General features: G+C 42.2%; 1 protein-coding gene across 10 annotated transcripts in view; it reads right to left on the bottom strand.

Annotated features, from left to right (window-relative positions):
• Positions 1-20,201, bottom strand: part of TEC (tec protein tyrosine kinase) — a 91,892-nt gene extending 71,691 nt beyond the window's left edge. The window contains exons 1-2 of one of the 10 annotated variants that reach the window (XM_039541532.1): positions 20,030-20,201; positions 7,899-8,081 (exon numbers count right to left, since the gene is read on the bottom strand). In XM_039541532.1, the coding sequence (XP_039397466.1) occupies positions 7,899-8,036 (138 nt within the window). In that variant the 5' untranslated portion in view covers positions 8,037-8,081; positions 20,030-20,201. Of the gene's footprint in view, positions 1-7,898; positions 8,082-11,216; positions 11,239-11,403; positions 11,466-15,752; positions 15,860-19,376; positions 19,563-19,752; positions 19,909-19,959; positions 19,982-20,029 lie in introns of those variants that run through there. The other 9 variants (XM_039541523.1, XM_039541529.1, XM_039541524.1 and 6 more) reach the window with 9 other exon arrangements.
• Positions 20,202-20,437: the final 236 nt, after the last annotated feature.

Below are 20,437 nucleotides of genomic sequence, written 5' to 3'. Positions count from 1 at the left end.
ATGTCAGTTGAGCCTCCACATTAATAAGATGCTCAAGAACAAGATTTGCTTTTACCCTGTTCTATTACACTCAGGAGCCCTGATTCAAAGGAAGGGCGTGTCCAGCTACCACAAGCCAAATTATTTTACACTTAAATAAAAACTGGCCTGAGAATTTCCTGATTTGCTATTACTAACATATTTAGTTATTTAAATAAAATAAAAGCAAACAGTTAAGTAGAAAGGGCCTCTCCCTACAGAAAGTTTTACTGAATTCTTCACTGTATTTTACTGTATCACAGTGATACACCTAGGAGATCTATTCCTCCTCTCTGTTATAAGGGTAGGGGGAAGGGAGTTGCTTCTGTGTATATGCGCACCAAGTACTTAAAGGCTCACCAGTGCCCACCTCCTGATCATTGTAGAAAACTGATCAGGTAGCATCACAACTCCCAAACAGTGAATGCTATTTTTATTTATATGTACATGGAAACATTTCTTTCTATTGTTCACAGGATTGCTGATTCAGTATTGGCTAACTATCCTACCAGCATTTCCTTTACTGTCTGCCAAATTTATTTCAGGTTTCCATCTTTATGGTCTCCCAGCATAGTCAAACATTATGGAGTCTTCTTTAGTAGTGCCACTCTTAGGACTGATTGAGATTTTCACTTAGAGCAGAATTAAAATGCCTCTGTTTCACATCTTAAAGACTGAATTTATTCTACAAATTTAACAGAAGAACACTTTAAAGGACAATTGCATTCCCCATGTTATTTTTTGGTAAAATAGTTACTAACTTATGAAAAGGGAACATTTTAAAATGACTTCTATTTGAAACATATTGCTTGCCTTATGTGTTTTGGCTCCATATAGCTGAAGAACCACAGTCGCCACAAACACCAAGCTTCACACACACACATACTCATCGAATCTAAGACCTACGCCACTTTTCAAATGTTGCACTTAAACACATTCACCGTAACTTAATTTAACGCCACAAAGACAAGTTATGAAACCATACAGGTTGTCACAAGCTACTTCTGCTCTCCAATGCTACCTCCTTGACTCGTTAGCTCTCCTGCTCCATGTCACTTTATGGTTCTCATCTACTGCTCTTGACAACCCCACACCCTAAATTACTGTAGCCTGGTGGTTAAGATACCCACCTGGGAGGTGGGAGATCCAATGTTCAGTCCCCCTGCTCCAATGACTAATTATTTATACAGAATGGAATAGCTTCAACAGAAGAGACTGAGAGCCCCACACCAGACCCTATATTCCTCATAGCCCAATGGTTCAAGCACTTTTCTGTGGTAAGAGACATTTATTAATATCCTCTCTCCTCTCAGGCAGAGGTGGGAAATTGAAACTGGAAATTGAACTGGCCTAAAAAGATATAAAATAGGCAGTGCTGTCTCTGCCACCCCTACCACCTACTAGTTTTGCATGGAGAGAGGGGTGTCTCCCTTATTCTCACAACAAACAACTTAGGCCCCTAAGCCACCTGACTCAGAGTGGGGAGTTGCGGATCACAAGCAGAGGTAGGCAAATCTCTGATTTCATAAGAGGGGCACAGTTTAGGACACACCCCTTTCCTTTCCTGTGCATCTCCAATTAGCTAGCTTTTGGCTCCCTGCCTGCATGCTAGCTTTTGTGGATTGCATTCTTATGCATCTAATTCTCCCCAGGCATTGTTCCTGTGATTTTTGAGGTGTCTGGAAGTTAAGCGGTGCAAAAGTCAGCACTGCAATGTTTAAATCCCATTGTGAATCCTGGCCAAACAGCTTTTATGCAATGCCTATGGTGGAGGCAAAGGCAGCACTTTTTCCTTCATTGTTGTATCTGCAAAGTCATGATCAGCCCTGGGTGCCAGAAGGACAGCAAAAGTCGGGTGGGGGGAGGGGCAAAGAGGAGGAAGCAACCAAAATGTCTCAAAAATCTCCCCCCCACCCCCCGACCTGACCTTTCCACAGCCTTCAAGGAAGCCTCCCAGCATCAGTCCAACTCCTCACAGACAGGGCTGGTGCAAGGATGTTTCGCACCCTAGGCGAAACTTCCACCTTGCGCCCTCCCCCGTCCCCAAGCCCCTGCCCTGAGGAACACATAACTCCCGCGGCAGCTCCCGCCCTCCGCCCTGAGGCGCCCCCGCTGCAGCAGCTCCCACCCACCACCCTGAGGCACCCCCCCCGCCCCAGCTCACCCCTGCTCCGCCTTCTCCCCGAGCACACCGTCGCTGCTTCGCCTCTCCCGCCTCCCAGGCTTGCGGCGCCAATCAGCTTAGGCTCTGGGAGAAGGCTCGGCAGGGGTGAGCAGGGGCGGGGAGTTCCCCTGCGTGCCGCCCCCTCCCCCCCCTTACTTGCTGCAGGCGGCCCTCCTTGCACTCCCCTGCCGCAGCTCCCTCCGCCTAAATGCTGACGGCGACCGGGGCGGCCGAAGATCTGGCCGCCGCAGTCGCTGCCGAAGAAAGTGCCACCCCCCAAATCCTAGCGCCCTAAGCGACCGCCTAGGTTGCCTAAATGGTTGCACCAGCCCTGCTCACAGAGCCCCGGTTCCACCCCTCCCCCCATGCATACTCCTTACCTTCCCTTCCCTGCTGGAGAGCCCCTCACCACTGGGTGACAGGTCTGCTTCCCAGACCAGGCTGGTCTCCAGTGCCAAGAGGAGCCACCACCATGGTTTCCTCAGCTGGCAGGTGAGGTCCCAGTATGTGGCACAAACACACAATTCAGGCCCTGGCTGGCACACCGCACAATGCAGAGCAGGCTCTGGGTGCTAGCTGGGCTGTGTTGCTCTCCCTCCCAGCCACAAACAGGTCAGCCATTTCACATTTGAATAAAAGAGGGCAACTTTCAGGAGGGGCCCCTGCACGCTCTTGGATTTTTTGAAGGTTAAGATATAAAAATGTGTCTGTTTTAGGAGCATTTGTTGTGATTATTTCCTGTATCACTCAGCTGTGCCTCCCACCTCTATTCAGACTCAAATCACCTACAAGTGCCCCCCCACCAAGCAATACCCCTGTACTCACCCCCAAATCACCTAGCAATGCCCTTCACCGCTATACTCTACCTCAATCACCGGGCAGTGCCCCCATACATCATATGACAGCACCCCCATTGGGTAGCTCCCTCACCTGTCAATCACACATTCACACAGACAGAGCAAGGGATGAAGGGGGGTCCTCATTCCACCCCCTCTTCCAAGCGCTCCCACTCACCAACTGCAAGAGCACAGGGTTCACTGATTTACTTGTGCCTTCTCCCACCCAGAGCAGCAGTGTCTGACAGGACCATGGGTCAATCACGGCTCTTCTGTGAGAATAGGGCTCTGAAGCAACTCTGGAGTCCACTCAGAGCACCAGCAGACTGCCTGTCCTTCATGCTCAGGTGAGCCAGTAGACAGTTCATTTGCAACCCCGGGGGCTGCTCTTTGGAGGAGCAGCTGCCCACCCCCGCCTCATTACCTAACTGGCGTCCTTGGCTGTGAACATGCTCAGGTTTTTAGAAGGGGGGCAATGACTGTTTCACCACCACTACCTCCATCTCCAGTGCCTGTGTGATGAGCAGATCTGTGGAAAGTTTTCTATCTTTACAGATTAGATCAATCGTTTTCAGCTCTGATTGGCCACTTTTGCAATGTGAAAATTAACTGTAAGGATTCTTTCCAACATTGACACATTGTTCAACCCACAGTGAGGTTTGGGGGATTTTAATCAGTCACTGATTGACTTGTGCGTCTTCTTGTTAGTACAATCCTGTAAGGCAATCATGCGATCTTTCCAACACCCACACAAGAATTTCACAGTATCTGAGCAATACAGCCAAAAATGGAAGTCATCTTTAACCATAACAGAACCTCCTTCCTGTCTAACTAGTTCTTAAATTTCTCACCACAACATATTGAGCTAATTTTATCCTTGGTATGTATCTCCATTGTTGAGATTTGTTTGTGTCCTCCTTTTCCCTTATTATCTTTTATAAAGCTCTTTGTTCTCCTTGTTTTCTCTAAAAACAGGATACCTTGAAGAAATTAAACCTTTAAAGATCCTATCTATCTATCTGTTTACCAGAAACACTAAAATTCCCTGGGTACTATTCCTCAGTCTAGGGCTTTGCCCCAGTGTACTTGGCCCAAATTTTCCCTCCCCAAAGTTTTGTGCAGTATACTGTATGCGGTTTCCCTTTTTTAAAAACTGGCTGCGTAAATTAATCTGCAAAACATTCCCTTTCCTGGTGGTGCAGATTTGCTTTACTGATAAAGCACTCATTATATGATTAGTGTGTGAGTTAAGTGGGGGAGGGCTCTCTGGGAGCAGGAGCAGCTTTGGTAAGACAGTGCTTCAAATATGCTCCTCAGTGACCATCTCAATATTTTATTTATGGCAGGTCTGTAGACCACCACCACCCCACACCACACTTTAAGCACCGCATATCATCTCTGTTTCAACAGTATTTCACAGTGCATGCTTCTTCATTACTATTTTTACATTGTTACAGCTGAATCCAGATTCTGCCTTTTGTTGTTAAAAATATATACAATATTCCCCTCGTTACCAGACATACTCCGTATCTAATTTTGCTTCTTTACTTACAGTCATGAACCACCCACCATTTCTCTTGGGCATATTAACTAATTGAGTCCATTTTAATAGATTGGCCTAGTTATTAAACTAAGGTCAAGTCCCAGGCTTCTCATTCATTTTTTACTCAGTTATTCCTCAGGCAAACAACCACTGAGTCAGGATTTCAGGCCTCAGCTTCATTGGCTACATGGGCAGTTGTGCATGTGCATCCAGCAGCAGATGATGGCCCAGAGTTCTTAAATATGTCACATTTGACGGAGACTGGTACCACTGCAACTGAGCAGATAAGGAGATATCATGGTATCCTCTTGATAATTTCCCAGTCTTACTCATCAACCTTAACTGTAAACATCAGCCCTAACATACAGCTTAGCTCTATGCCATATCCATATCTATCCTGTATTAACAATGCCCAAAAACTCAACCACTGCACTTCAGCCACATAACTGAGCAGAAACCCTTCAACTATTCTACTATAATACAGTAAAGATATAAGAACCAGAGGCACTGGAACTACTTTAGTACTGAATCATCAGTTTTGTCTACCTGATCTAGTTCATAGATATACCATCAACTAACTTACTGCAGATAAAGATCTACCTCTGCCAGAAATCTAAAAAACACTCTCTTCCACTTCACTTATTCAGTGACACAAAGGACCATTAACATCAGTGTTTCAGAGAGGCCTTCATGTGTCAATCATTTTTATTTAACATACAGCAGAAATATTGTTAAAATGAAGTTACTGAAAATATGTACCCTGTCTCTCCAAACTTAGTCCCCAGAGAGAGAGAATGCAAAATTGCTTCAGATAATACACTGAGTCAAATCAATGGAAGCCTAATCATCATCCAAAAGAATTTCAGTCAAAAAAAAAAAAAGACAGATTCCTCAGGGTGGCAGTGAAAAGGTGTTTATTAATTTCACCTTTATTTTGAGTCAGAAGTTAATTGAGACAAGACATGCACAGTTAGGTAACCGTTCCAAGAAGCTTTTGAAACCAAAGCCATGTGCACAGAAAATGGAGAGATTAATCCACATCCCAAGACAAGTACACCTGTGAACTCCATAGTCAATATAGTAATACTAGTATACATCTGGGCCTTGATCCTCCACTATGTCTAAGCTCTGCTTTCTAGTGAAGAGGGATAGCTGCAGGGATCCGCTTGCAGCTCTCTGACCTTTGGCTGCATGCCCCAGTGGAAGTTAGAGCAGCAAGGGGCCTACTCTAAATTCTGCAACTGGTGTAAACTTTGTAATACGCTATTATCCAGTGGACGATTAGGCACAGTGGCACTCTGCTCCACCACGTCCTGTTGTGCCCCTTCTTCCCCTTATACTCTGGATGGGGCCACTAACACAGGAGGCAAGACAGCCACTTCCACCAACTTTCTGCAGGTGGAAACACAGAAGGAATTCTCCACTGACCATCTCCAGGCCAGTTTCTGCTGCTTACACTGCACAAAGTGGTCTTAGTGGAACAGAGAATCCAGCTGTTGATTTTGAGGATATTCTTGTCCATATCAGGTGTAGGCTGTCTGATAAAAATGATTCTAGAGCTCACTTGAAGGCCTGTCAGGAACCTAAGAAAACCCCGTACTTCAGGCAGGGGTGGGGTGTTGATGAGACTTGGCAGACCAGAGACCTGGAGGAAGGGAAACCCTGCCCCAGCTGCAGGGGCGGCTCTAGGTATTTTGCCGCCCCAAGCACAGCAGGCAGGCTGCCTTCGGCAGCTTGCCTGCGGGAGGTCCCCGGTCCCGCAGATTCGGCGGCATGCCTGCAGGAGGTCCGCCAAAGCCACGGGACCAGCAGACCCTCCACAGGCATGCCGCCGAAGGCAACCTGCCTGCCACCCTCGCGGCGACCGGCAGAGCGCCCCCCACGGCTTGCCGCCCCAGGCACGCGCTTGGCGTGCTGGTGCCTGGAGCTGTCCCTGCCCAGCTGGGCAGAGAGATTCTCTTCCCCAGTGTCAAGGACTGAGGATAACTGTACCCAAGGGGCAAGAAACCTGCAGGGGTTGAGAGGTACTGTGGCTCAGAGTGAGGGGAAAACCAGACTGCTACCATGGTCCTCGGCCCCTAACAGGGCCCTGGATGCCCCAAGAGCAGGGACAAGGGGCAGTGTCCTAGCCCCCCCACCAAGAAAAGCATAGGACCCAACATTGGCCATTTTGCCACATTCTTTACATTTACATGAGCTATATTCAAAGGGAAGTTAAGCCTGCAAATAAGGGGGAAAAGGTCTACATGGAGTTGTACAGTAGACAAGGCCACAAGCAATTTTAATCCTGGCCTTTCCTAACTTTTGCAAAATGCTTGCTTTTGCAATCTCAATGTTCTATTAATGTAGTCTTTTGTATATATAATGCATAAAGCAAACAGTGTTGCTACTGTGATGTAGCCTGACTGTATTCTCTGTCTTAGTGTATGCAACTGGTTTTTGTCTCTTTGGGTGTCTCTTTGCTACAGAGTTAGCCTAGGTGTGAGCAGTCATACTGCAAAGTCATACCAAGTTACTGTTTTCCTCACTAGTGCTGTGCTCAACAGCGTGTCTTTGTTGCTAAGATTCTGGGGGCATAACCCATGGTTCTTTGTGCTGAATGCAAGTTCTTTCATGGTGAACTCTGAGAACCTGTCAGTCCTTCTGGGCAGAAAGTGGAAATTGTGGGAAGTACTGGAGGAATATCTACTAGGTAAATCACTCAATGGCTTACTCGGTGAAAAGTGGACAGGTTACCAGCCTGAGCAAAGACAGAAGCCAGGCTCTAACCCTTATCCCAAGCAGTGTCCGCTAGTCTAGGCTGAAAGCACCACCTAACTCAGGTGAGAGGTTTGTGTGTGTGCATGAGGGGGAGCAGAGGTTGGGGGAGCACTTGCATAAGCGCCTATACTAACTCTGCAAGGAAGACATGTGAGAGCCTGAGACTCAACAGGGGTTGTAGCACCGCATAGTGTCCTGTAGGAAATGGGGTACCTTTAAACTTCCTGCTGTAGCTTAAGCCTTTCTAACACAGTACTCAGGAGGCTGAGATTATCATCCTAGTTTAAATACTTCTCAGAAAGTGATATTAAAATAATGTTATGGATTAGCACTTGACAGACTTGATTAGATCCTTATTTACATTTGTTTTTGAATGGAGTGATCATTTAAGTCTCCATAAATCTGTGCTGTCAGTCAGGGAAGTGATCAATGATACCCATTCAGTAGCACCCACAGCCATCACACCTCCAGACCAGAAAAGTTTCAATATACTACAGGAAGAAAGCCATTAATACAAAAAAGCAAGCATTTTTCTCAAAGAACCAAGGCAATGGAATATAAAAAACTTATCTCCTACCTCTGCTCGACCTTCATAGTATGTCAACATTGATTCCGTAAGCACAAAAAGCCTTTCTTTGTAATTTAAGGGAGAAGTCCTTTTCTTCTGTTGTGATCTTTTAATCAGAATCTCCTCTAAGATAGGGTTCACATTCATTTCGGCCACTTGATATCTAGATTTCCAGCCATTGAATATCAAATCCTGTAACGAGAGCGGGGAGGAAGAGAGTTTTACTATACTATATTAGATTTTTGGGTGAAAAACAGGCCTATAGATTAAGATAGGCTGTTTGTATTGTTGCATTGAAAAGGGATGGTGCTCTTAAGCGAAGCTACCTGATAACTTTGGAAAATATAACTCAGATCCAACACCCTGGAAATTAACAAAAGTTAATTAGATAGGAACGTTCAAACACTGTTCAACTGAGGGCTACATTGGCACATTGCCAGGAGCCTGAGGGCTGTACCTGACTGATAAGAAAATTAAATTCATTGCCGCACCCCTCATCTTCTGTATGGATACTCTATTTTGATCCATGTGATATCACATGCTTAGATTTACAGTCTCCATTGGCCATAACTCTATATTCAACTGAGCATAGGCATGAGTTTTACTTGAACAGTCTCTGATGTACAGTCCAACTTTTTAATCAGCCCAGGCTGGTGTAAGAGTTCTTATGCACAGGATTGGTGTGTGCTAGAGGCCTTACTGATATTTGTTATCTCTAAATAACTTGCCATAAACCTTGAGAAATATTTCAGATAGTCATTTAAAACTGTTGCACAATAAGAAGTGTAAATGAATAAAAGTTCCTTCCTACTGTAAGGCTGGTCATGACCGTTTCAGCAGTTGGAAAACTTTCATGGTCATAACTTTATAACTCTCTCATGGTTCATACTACTTTTTTAAACAGACGTCATGAGTTTAACAGGAAACTATTGTTCAAAGCCAAGTAAGAGGCAGGAATTCAAGATAGGGATACAAAGCAAAAGAAAAGTGGCACAATCCTTACCAATTCGTTCTGACATTTATTTTAGATACACTGGGCCACATCTTCAAAAAGGCCTCCATTTGTGCATATGTGATTTTGCATATGACTTGTATGCATAAATGGTAATATACAAAAACTGAATATGTATCAATAGAGATCATGTTTTGAAAATTCACCTCAAATTATATTGGACAAGATTTTCAGAAATGATTAGTGATTTGGAGTACTTCAATTTTTGGGTGTCCAGCCTTAAAGTGCCAAGTACCTGGTTCTCCTAATCAGACCCCTTTAAAAAATTGTCTCAAATTGGGCACCTAACAATTAAGGCACTCAGAATTACTAGTCACCTTTGAAAATCCTGGTCAGTGAACTCACACAATCTTTATGTAGATATCAGACCTGTTTGCTAGTCTTGCCACTGTAATTGATACCAGTCAGACGGAGTTGTTAGTGTTCAATATCTCTGAAAGTTGAGGCCTCAATGTCTCAAGTTGAGCACCCCAAAGCTAAAGCACCCAATATTAGTGGACATGTTTGAAAATGTGGGCCAAAATGTCTTGTAAGACTAAGATTGAAAATGAGCTGTCACATGAGGCACTAGTGACTGGAAGTGTCAAAGTTTGGAAAAAACAAGCTCTAGGCAAATACCAAAAGTTCCCCAAATCAATAAGTGACAATTTTTCCCTTCCACCTATTGAACAGGTATCTTCAGTTTTCTAAAGGTTCTGATTTATGCTCTTATTTATCATGTGCCTGGAGGCAAAGGCCTTCCCACTAATAAGAAAGGGAGTCAGTGTCAAAGTCCATTAGCACATCATTGCACAATTGAATGTTTCAAAATTCATTCAGGAAATGTATGTTTGTCCTTATAAATTCTTGGTGGACTATACATATATAGCATGGATAAAATGACCAGTCTCTCAATACTGTGCTAAAAATATTCAAAAAGATACAAATCCTCTCAAATATTACATTATAATGGATTTTAAATACAATTTGGGTGCTATCTATGTCACTGCCCACTCCACCTTCTCTTGCTTTAGTCTCCATCTAGACCCAAATAGTTAATACATTTTAGAAATTGTTTAATGTTATAATTTCACCTGCTGTCACCGTAAATGTAACTGTCACCTCTGGTCCTGTCACTGAGTGCCCCTTGTTTGTGCTACCTGCTCTTACCCGCCCCCCCCCCATACATCTATCTGTTCACCTGCATAGAGAGAGATTCACTCACAGCAGCTATCCCATCCTCTCAAAGTACTGTATATTTGTACATCGACTATAAAATTAGTCCAGGGTTTACATGTAAATTTTAAACTATGAAAAAGGTTAGAAATTATCTAGAAGATAAAAGTTGAAGTGATACTTGTATATTATAAATATATAGCTGACTAAAGAGTGACAAGAACTTTCTCCCTCTCTCATGTATGCACAGGCATATATACACTTCATTTTGCTGATCATTTGATCAAACTGCTTTCCTGTGGTGATGAAAGATTGTTATAGCTAGTACTCATCTTATCTGCTCACATCACTTACTCAGGCACCAAATTTGGGGATCAGCTTGACACCTTTTTTAAAAAGAAAAGATCAGGCATAGAGTTGATAGGGGAAGCATAGGTAAGAAAATACAAATTCTTCAATGACTTTAATTAAAAAAAAAAAAGTCAGTGCTGACTGCAGTCCATCTTAAAATATTCCTTTCTAATTTCTTCCTCCCTTTCCCAATTTCAGTCTCTCACACCTCCATTGTGTTGTCTGTTAAACCAACTGCTGTTCCAGATAGTGGCAGGTAAAAGTGATACCAATCAATATTTGCCTCAGTTTGTAATCCCGTAATTCTAGTCTGTTTTAAATGCTTAAACTATACAGAAACATGTAAAACAAAAGCAAAATTAACTGGGATTTCAAAACTGTGATTCTAGAAAAATCTTATTTCATTGCTAGCCATCTCTAAATCAAGGTAGTCCTAAACCACACAAAATACTTTTGATGAAGACAAAGCATTTTCTTAAAAATCAGTCACTGTCAACACTGTGGAAACACAATACCTGGTTGTTACTGGTGGTTATTTACACAAACACTGTTAAATGCACACCCCTATAATTAGGAACCAACTCCCCATTTCACATAATTCTAACATTACTATTTGAGGAGCTTAGCAGGATCTAGTGTAGAATGTGTAGCTGATTACATAACAATACATTTTTCAGGCAGCAAGGGCTTTTTATCCACAACTTCCACTCTTAAAAATGAGTCAACATAACTGAACCCTCACACGTTGTTCTGAAACTTTCCTTTTCAGAATAGTAATAGTTCTTAGAGTCCAACACAATCTAACTTACCTGTAAGGAACCAAAATATCAATATCTGTACAGGTTTTGATTCGTCCTTCTGCAACTTCCTCCAAGCATTCTACTACTTAATAAATCATTATTTAGAAACTGAAACCGCCCTCCATTGACACATCACTCATCTTGTTCCAGCCAGTTGTGAGTTTCGGGTTGCCACCCTTGCAGATTTTCACAATACCTGTTGTCAAGGATCTGCCCCAGTTCTTGCAGGCCTATCTCACATGGTAGCAATTATAATCCAATTTGCAGAGTGGTTGAGTACCCACAACTACCATGGAAGTCAGTGGGAGCTGCCGTGCTCAGCACCTCTGAAAAATCAAGCCATTAATACCTTCCAACTTTATTTTAGGTGTCAGAAATTTGTCAATATGCAATGAGTCAACTTTACATGAGGCAGACATTCAAGTGTACTGGCATGACATCATAACATGCTTATTTGGTTCCTCATAACAAAATACCAATAGGTGGGAACCTTACTCCTAAATCTGTCAATACAATAGTATTTAACATGTATACAGCACTTGTCATCTGTAGAGATCAAAGTTCTTTACAAAGATGCATATCCCCATTCCCCTTTTCCAGATGGGGAAGAGACATGGAGAGGCTGAGTAATCTGACTAGTGTCATGTTATGAGTCAGAAGTAGAACTGGTCCTGGAACCCAGATCTCCTACTCCAATTCCCAATCACTGAATTGTAGTCTCTCATTGAAACAATTATTCACTGTAAGCTTCGTGATGAAACTTAAAACATTCATACCAGCTGAAGAAATGTTTTCCAGCTTTAATGTTAAGCTTGATAGGGATGAGAAGCATTTCAGAGTGGCTGTTCCAATAAATAGCAAGGGGATAAGGCAGCCAAATCTAGCCTGCACCTTTTTACATCTAAATGTCCTACTGGATTTTCACTTCTTGATGAACCATACAGATGTTTGTGCAAGATGAAGTCTGACAGAATGGTTCAGAAAAACAGTGGAAATAAGCCTTTCACCAACAATCTCAAATGTTACCAGGAATGTTTGCCACAAATCTGAATGTCATTAGCCAGAATAGCAAAATAAAACCCAACTCAAAACTCTGTATTTTCCAAGTTTTGATTCCACCTTAGGTATGATAACATTTATCTGGTCATTCATGTTCAGTGGTGCAAAGGCATTATGATTAACTGATGGGCTCCCATACAGAAATTTTTTTTTAATATATCCTCCTTCCATCCTGCACAACTGCTCTTCTCCAACCTTTGCTTTACCAGAGTCAGACAAATGAATTGCTTGAAAGTCCCATCAGTCTGAGATTGCTACTGGTTCAGTGCCGTTAATAGGCTAAATATTAGATTTATAATATGTAATTTATGTAAACTTCCCTGCTTCAATTTAGAGAATTGATTTTTGTAGAGCATTTGGCTGGGTACAGTTTCATAACATGTACATGCTATCACAATTCTGATCCCAAATCTGCAACCCTTATTCACACTGAGTAGTAGTTACTCATATGAGTAGCCAGTGTGGGATTAGTCCTGTAAGTAACTACCACTCATGAGCAAGGATTGCAGAACTGGGCCTTATGTTAGTTAAGAGATGAAAAGCAATAAGCCTTCTACCTCTGTGCTCACTTTGTGCTAGTATATTGGATGAAACCTTTAAACAAAGAATATAAATATAGCAAACTGGCTGTTACGGAAGTCTGTCATATGATTTCAAAAGTGGAAACAGAGGGGAAAAATGCATAAAAGGGAGATTTTACGTGTATTAATGCTAACAGAAAGGAGAAGTCAAAACACATTGGTTTGCTTTTGATGAAAGCGGAGACTCTCAAACTCCCACTCCTCTCTGGCATGTGCTAGTTTTATTTTAAACAGCAAAAATGTGACTCAGTCAAATTTTAAGACAAACTTCAAAACTGTACCAAAAGATGTGCAAAACCTCAATCTGTGAAAATGAGCCTGTGTAAAAATTGGATAACTAGATATAATTGCCCACAGTACACATGAAATGCATTATTTGCAAAAGTAAATAATTGCACAAGCAAAATTTAAAGCTAGGAGATTAAATAGTAGCATAGAGGCAAAGGGGCATCTGAGTGAAAACTTTGCCTCTAGCAGATTCTCTCAGATGAGCGGGATTTCAGGGTGAAAGCCCCACTCTGTTCTTTGTGAGGGCAAAACACAAACTAAGTTTGTGAAGGCACTAAGTTTTTCACAGCTACATGTTTGTTTTTAAGCTTGTGGTAAACTATATACAGACTTGAGGAGACAAAGACATGCCTTTGAACTCCATTTAAGTACACTGAACACAGCAGGCCTGGTTCTGTTCTCATTTAATTCAGTGTAAATCAGGAGTAACTCCATTCAAGAAGCAGCACGGGCGAGGGATGTGCTGGCCGCGGATTCCCGCCACCCCCATTGGCCTGGGATGGCAAACCGCAGCCAGTGGGAGCTGCAATCGGCCAAACCTGCCGATGCGGCAGGTAAACAAACTGGCCCGGCCCACCAGGGTGCTTACCCTGGCGAGCTGCATGCCAGAGGTTGCTGACCCCTGTTATAGACTAACAGAAGTATTGGAGCATAAGCTTTTGTGGGTGAATCTGAACTTAGACCTACTTCTAATTAATACAAAGTATAGTACAAACTCAAAACTCAACACTCTTTTATTTGTCTATTAAGAACGTTAACTTTTGTGTGTGATGGGAAAATCACTCATCTGGGACCCAGAAAACCCTGGACAGTTGGGCAGAGACTACCCAAGTAGAACCAAGGCCAAAAACAGGTTTTCCATTTCAGGCCTGCAACCTTAAGGAATTGGGACAGGAAGAGTTAAATTGCTGTGAGAATAGATGGGGCTGAGGCTCATTCACTTACTGGGCCCCGCTGACAGATATAAAAGGAAAGACATACATTTGAACTAGTAAGATTTTGTTGCATTTGTGGGTAAATTTTATTTGTTCATTCACAATCGGGGGAGACTCTATTGATTTTGTTCTAGGAGCTGTTTTCATTGGCAAAAGAGGAGAGAGAGTGCTAGCACTAGCGTGCACGTGTATGTGCAGGAGCTCACCCTGTAATGGCATGTTTCTCTAGGTCAATAAAGTAAGATTATAGGGAGCAGAGTCCATTAATTCTACTGAGGGTACAGCAGCCAGAATTGATCAGCTCTGCAATTCTGACCATACAGTTTAATCAAAGACAGAATTGCTACCTCAGGGTTTCTTCAAGTTTCTCTTGATCAGGAGAGCAGCACCACACAGGCTTAAAGTAGGTAACACTGAAATTTGGGAGGAGAACCTAGTGATCTTTGTAGCAAGTTCCTTTTTCTTGTATGCTGCTCTGGTGATCAAGAGCTAGAAAAGTGTCTATACTGAAAAACTAGAGTCTACAGTTTTGTTGCTTTTGGGAATTCTAAAGCCTGTTTGCACAGTAGCAATTGGCCTACTGTTCAGTATTAATTCTTGTTGCACTCTTGTGAGGTAGGTAAGTTATTTCCTATAACCTCTCCACAGCTGGCTTTTTCACTAATTTTATATTGACAAAGAACATAAAGTGACAATTTAAATCTTTCTGATTTGTTTGTTCTTCAGAGTAATACCAAAAGCAACATTAGGGGCAAGATGTACATCTTCAGAAAAAACACTATCTCAAATTGATATGGGGATGGAACTCTCTGTAACACTTTTTTTAAATTCTTTCTACCAAAAAGAGACTGTTTGAATCATCTGTTTATTCAAGCCTGGTGTAACTTTAGCCCCTGATCTTAAGCCCTACTTCCTCCTCTTCATTAAACTATTTCTGTAGGCCAGCATTTAAATAGCATAATCACTATCTTTCTACTCTTATACAGAAATTGGACCACATCCCAAAATATTAAAAAAGAAAATTCATACCACATGCAATATCAAACTAGGAAAAGAATGCCATTGATACACTGATAAAATGTGTCTTTTCTGCATGACAGGCTTTCTCTTCTGTATCATCTGTTCACCCTTCTAAATTGTTCACCTAGTTTGAGAGAGCCAAATTTTGTGTCTATAACAGCAGCTACCTGGATACAGTCCTGTTTTCCCAGTGCAAAGCTGTGACTAAAAGAGCTAATGAAATACTTGGATATATAAACAAGGGAATCTCAAGTAGGAATCAAGAGGTTCTTTTACCTCTTTATTTGGCACTGGTGTAAAACCAGTTCTGCTGTCAACAATTCAAGAAGGATGTTGATAAATTGGAGCAGTTCAGAGAAGAGCCACAAGAATGATTAAAGGATTGGAAAATATACCTGATAATGACAGACTCCAGGGTCCAGATCCACAAAAGGCCTTAAGCTGAGCATTGCACTGTCTGACTTGAAGGTGCCCAGAAAATTACTGAAATAATGGGATCCACAAAGCCTGAGTTGGGCACCTAGGCTCCCTACACAATGAAGGGGACAGGAGAAATAGGTGCCTGAGAAGGCAATCTACAAAAGCCAGTACCCAAGGTGGCAATCTGCCTAAGCTAGCTCCCGGGGAGATATCTTATAAGAGGGGTGTGTCCAAAACCATACCTGTCTCTCAAATATGGTCAGGGCTGCGGGGAGGTGCCCATCTCTGCTAGTGATCCAAAACCAGAAACACTTCTCAGAGTCAGACAGGTGCCTAAGCTGTTTCTAGTGAGAATGAGTTAGGTACCGACCTCATTCTACACCAAAGGCCAGAGGAGGAGTAGGTTGTGGTGCCTACTTTATAACATTTAACCCAGTGGTTAGAGCACTCAATATGAGATTAGGCCAGAGAGTGATTCTACAGCCTGGTGGCTAGGGGACCCACCTAGTAGGTGGGAGGCCAGGGTCCAAACCCCCTTCCCTAATTATCACTTAATTATTTATCCAAAGTGGAACAGCTTCAACAGGAGAGAGACCCACATGAAAATATCCCATAGTTCAGTAGCTAGAGCATTCTTCTGGAAGTGGGAGATCCCTGTTAAAATCCATCAGACACAGGACTGTTTTGAACCTGAGTCTCTCACATCCCAGGTGAGTGTGCTAAACCATGGGCTAAAAGTAATAAGGTGGGTGGTGCTGTGTTGCCTCCTCCAGACAGATTTTAAATGGGGACCCAATGTGGTAGGCATACTCAGAGGCTACTTACCAGATCAAACTCTATGGGTCAGATAGATGTTCCTCTGCTTATCTAGTTTGAGGATCACATGGGGCCTTAGATGGGAGGTAGGCATCTGGATGCCTAGCGTGAGGCAGTAGTGCACATGTCCAGAGGCAGAAACTTAGGTGCCTAGGGAACTTTCACAGCAAAAACTCAGGCAGCAAATAAATTTTAGGTGCCTACAGAGGTAGGCACTAGCCAAGAGTTTTGTGGATTGCACAATGGTGCTTAAAACTGGGACTTAGGCACCTAAGTACCTTTGTGGATCTAGGCCTAGGAGTTCAATCTAATTAACCTAATAAAGAGAATATTATGGGGTAACTTGGTCATAGTTTATAAGTACCTGCATGGGGGGACAAAAATTCTGTAATAAAGTGTTCCTCAATCTAGCAGACAAAGGACTGATTAGATCCAACAGCTGGAAGTTGAAACTAAATTAATTCAGACAAAATAAGGTGCACATTTTTAATGAGGATAGTTAATAATTGGAATAAATTACCAAAGGGTTGTGGTAGATTTTTCCATCACTGGGGATTTTTTTTTAATCTAGATTGGATTTTTTTCCAGAAGATAATAATCTAGTTCAAAAGGAATTAATTCAAGACAGTCCTATTGTCCGTGATTATGTAGGAAGTCAGGTCAGATCACAATGGCTTCTAGCCTTATAATCAATAACTTCTTTGAAATAGCTGGATCGCCCATGCAGAATTATAATCTACAGTTATTCAGAGTCTAAACAATCTATCCAATTTTTAGTTGTTTCAACCATTTACTAATGAAATATCATCCAGATGCATGGCTGAAAAACAAGATAATGCCAGGAACTTCCTCTTCACACACAACTTACACATTTATACTAAGAAGCAAGAAATGCAAAAGGGCTTTAAAAATGACATTGAGAGAAATTTAAGGATTAATTCAGATGAAGATAAATCTCTCTTCCCCTTAACTAGAAATTTTTATTAGATAAAACTGATATTGCCTCAATTGAGTGTTCAAGAGCTAGATAGTTTATTGACCTTGGCCCTAAAAGGATACCTAATGGGGTCATCTATGCCAACCAGAGTGCCCTTCCCCCCCACTCCCCAAGATTCATCTTTTTTCTCCAAGTACCTAGATAGTTGGGTGTTACAATATGATTAGCATGGCAACCTCAGTAGAATGTAGACAGGGTCTACATCCTAAGAATTCCTCTCTAGGCCTCATTTCAATAGACCTCTCACTTTTTAGGCATTCTGCCATCATGCTTTAGCAGGCTCTTCACTGTATTGGCTTCTACAGCGAGGAACTAATCTTCCTTGGTACCCATCTCAGTCCATCCCATCCTAATTTCAAGAAACCCCCGAAATTGCTTTTCTTTTCCAAATGCATGTTTTATTCTGACTGTCAGCCCTTGTGTGTAGAACCTCCTCTTTTCCTCTACTCCCCTCCTCTACCAACCCTTATTGTTTTTCATTGTTTTGTTTTGGGTAAAGTTTTATATGGCATGGTATTTTTTCTGCTTTTATTATCCTTACTGTAAATTGTCTGAAAGGCTTAGCCTAAGGCAGAGAGTGACTTACCAGCATGAAAGGGCAATAATCAAATACCAATCGCCACTATTTGGTTCCTGATTTATCAAAAAAGAAAAATGACACACACATTCCAGCTGACTCAGCTTTCCCACTCTACCAAATATAATTTTTCACTTTTCTATTTTTCTAAAATGCGCATAAAAACTGATGGGGGGGGGGGGGGGAACAGGCTATGAGAATTATGCCCTGAGGTGGAAAAGTGTTATGATTTATTGAACAATAGGTTTTATAAAGTTTTGAGGCCAAATTCAGCATTGGTAAAGCAGGTACAATTCTATTGACTTCCAGAGGGTTGTCCAATTACACAACCAATGAATTTGGCCTCAATGTATACAGGGCCCATTGGTATGAAGAGAATAGGGGCCAAATTTTGGTCCCTTTGTTGTCAGTGGCAGCTCTGTCAATTACTTCAGTGGGATAAGGATCTGGTCTCTTGCATTCATGAAATACTACATGTAGCAGCATGCCATGGTTGTTGACAGCTTATACAATGTGAATCTATTGGACCACTTTGTCCATAGGTTTTAAGAGTTAAGTATATCCTAGGTTTCAGTTCTAGTATATAAACACCCCATGTTTTGGGAATACTTGGATCTACAGTTATTGCTTGTGCCCTTCTACATAGTAATGAAAATATTTATGCCACAGATGCAAACCATCCAGCAGCTCTTAGTAAAGGCATGTGCATTCCTCAAAACATACAGACAGGAAAATCGAGCCTTTTTCATCACAACAGCATTAACATGCCATGTCAGAATATTGTGTTGACCATTTCAATATTTCTTCCATGTTATCTCATTTCTGCAGCAAAGCTAATTTTTGTTTTGCATGCTAATGTTGAAACCTTTATACAAATGCATGCTGTAGCATTTTTAAACTAGGCTTAAATTTCAGCAGTGAGAAAAGGGGGACCAGAGAAAATAAAGGCAAATGAAATCAGCAAAACAAGTAAGACCTCACTAGCTAATAGAGGTTAGGCAGTATGAAATACTGTTGCATTGTCTTCTAAAGTTGCATTGTCTTCTAAAAAGAAAATCTTATGTATTTGAGATAAACACTTGTATAAAAATAAAGCATTTTACAGCTTATTGTGTTTACATGGTTTCATTTTATAAACAATGTACACTGACCAATCTTAAAACAGAATAAAACTACACACTTTAGTAATTTTTAATCACTTTTGCTATAGATTTCAAAAAATAGGAAAAAATTCATGTTTCCAAAAGATTCTACAGAGATAACGTTGGTTATTTCTTAGTTACTTGATAATAAAATCACAAGATAAAATATCATAATATCTCATCCCCTGAATACAATGTTGTAGAGCAAGACTGTTCATCAGTTCTATCTTATTTCATTTTTAGCCATTGTAAGCAACCATCTGCTTTCTTAAATTAAATTCACAATATCCAAAATACACACAACAAATACAATGCAATATAACACAATACATACGTCTAGTGATGGCTGAGGATGTTGTAGTCAGACATTTAAAACTGCATAAATAAAACCTTTCTTCTATGCTATCTCAATTTGTGAAACTAGTGTTACCCTTTATCAGAAACAGAAAACTCTCTTGATATTGCTTGCTTATGAAATGATCATGAAAGTCTATCAGCCAGGCAGATAATTTACCTGTCTGCCCTTTTTCCACTGACTGGTGATATATATAACCTATTTATTTTACTCCCTTGTCCTCTCCCCTCCCCCCCCCCCCATGTTGTGGAGGACGGGGACGAAGCACACTAACAGCTAAAATGAACTATTTCCGATGAATCTATCATTTCAGTATCTAGATGTATATTACATGGTATGAATTAGGACTAGTTACCCCTTCCTTAGCCCTCCTGGGTATGGCTCAGCCATCAATCAGCCTTGATATCACAGGTGCCCCAGGCCGGAAAGAAAGAAACCTCTAGGTAAGAAAAGCACAGGCTGGGAGTTGCCTCGGCTTAATTATTTCTTCCTTGTTAGAGCAACTCCCCCACGCAAGCCAGGGGATGCAAACTGTCCTCTTCCCCCCGCCCAAGCCCCTCACCTCGCTGCTACCCTCCTGTATCAGCAGGTGGGAAAGGAGGTGCCGCCCACCCCAGCAGCGCTGCCCTTACCTGCGGTCGCGGCTTAAGGCGAGTGGTGCTGCTGCTGAAAGAAGCTGAGCCCCGCAACTACCGTTGCGGAGCGAGATTGCGCCGAAGCCGAAGCCGAAGCCTAACCCTCCCGGGGGAAGGTCACCAGTGAGACAGCCGCCCCTTTCTCTTCCTCCTCCCACCGCCCAGCCGGAGAGCAGAACCCGGCAGCCCAGGCGCCTGGTGGGGCTTCTGTACTTTCATTTTACAAGGCGGCTACGCTGAGAAAAAGGAAGCTGCAAGTTTTTCTATATCCTGCTCTGCCCTTTGGATTGAGGGCACATGAAACACCCGCTTCTTGAGGTTTGTGCAGAGAAATCTTACTGCACAGTGACAGGAGGGATAACAGGGTTTAATGATTCGGGAGGCGCCTAGTGTCCCTGCATCTTC

The sequence above is a fragment of the Mauremys reevesii genome, linkage group 5 (assembly GCF_016161935.1).
Source record: "Mauremys reevesii isolate NIE-2019 linkage group 5, ASM1616193v1, whole genome shotgun sequence".
Classification (NCBI taxonomy): Eukaryota; Metazoa; Chordata; order Testudines; family Geoemydidae; genus Mauremys; species Mauremys reevesii.
Note: the sequence above shows the minus strand (reverse complement) of the source record. Positions and strands in the feature narration are given on the sequence as shown.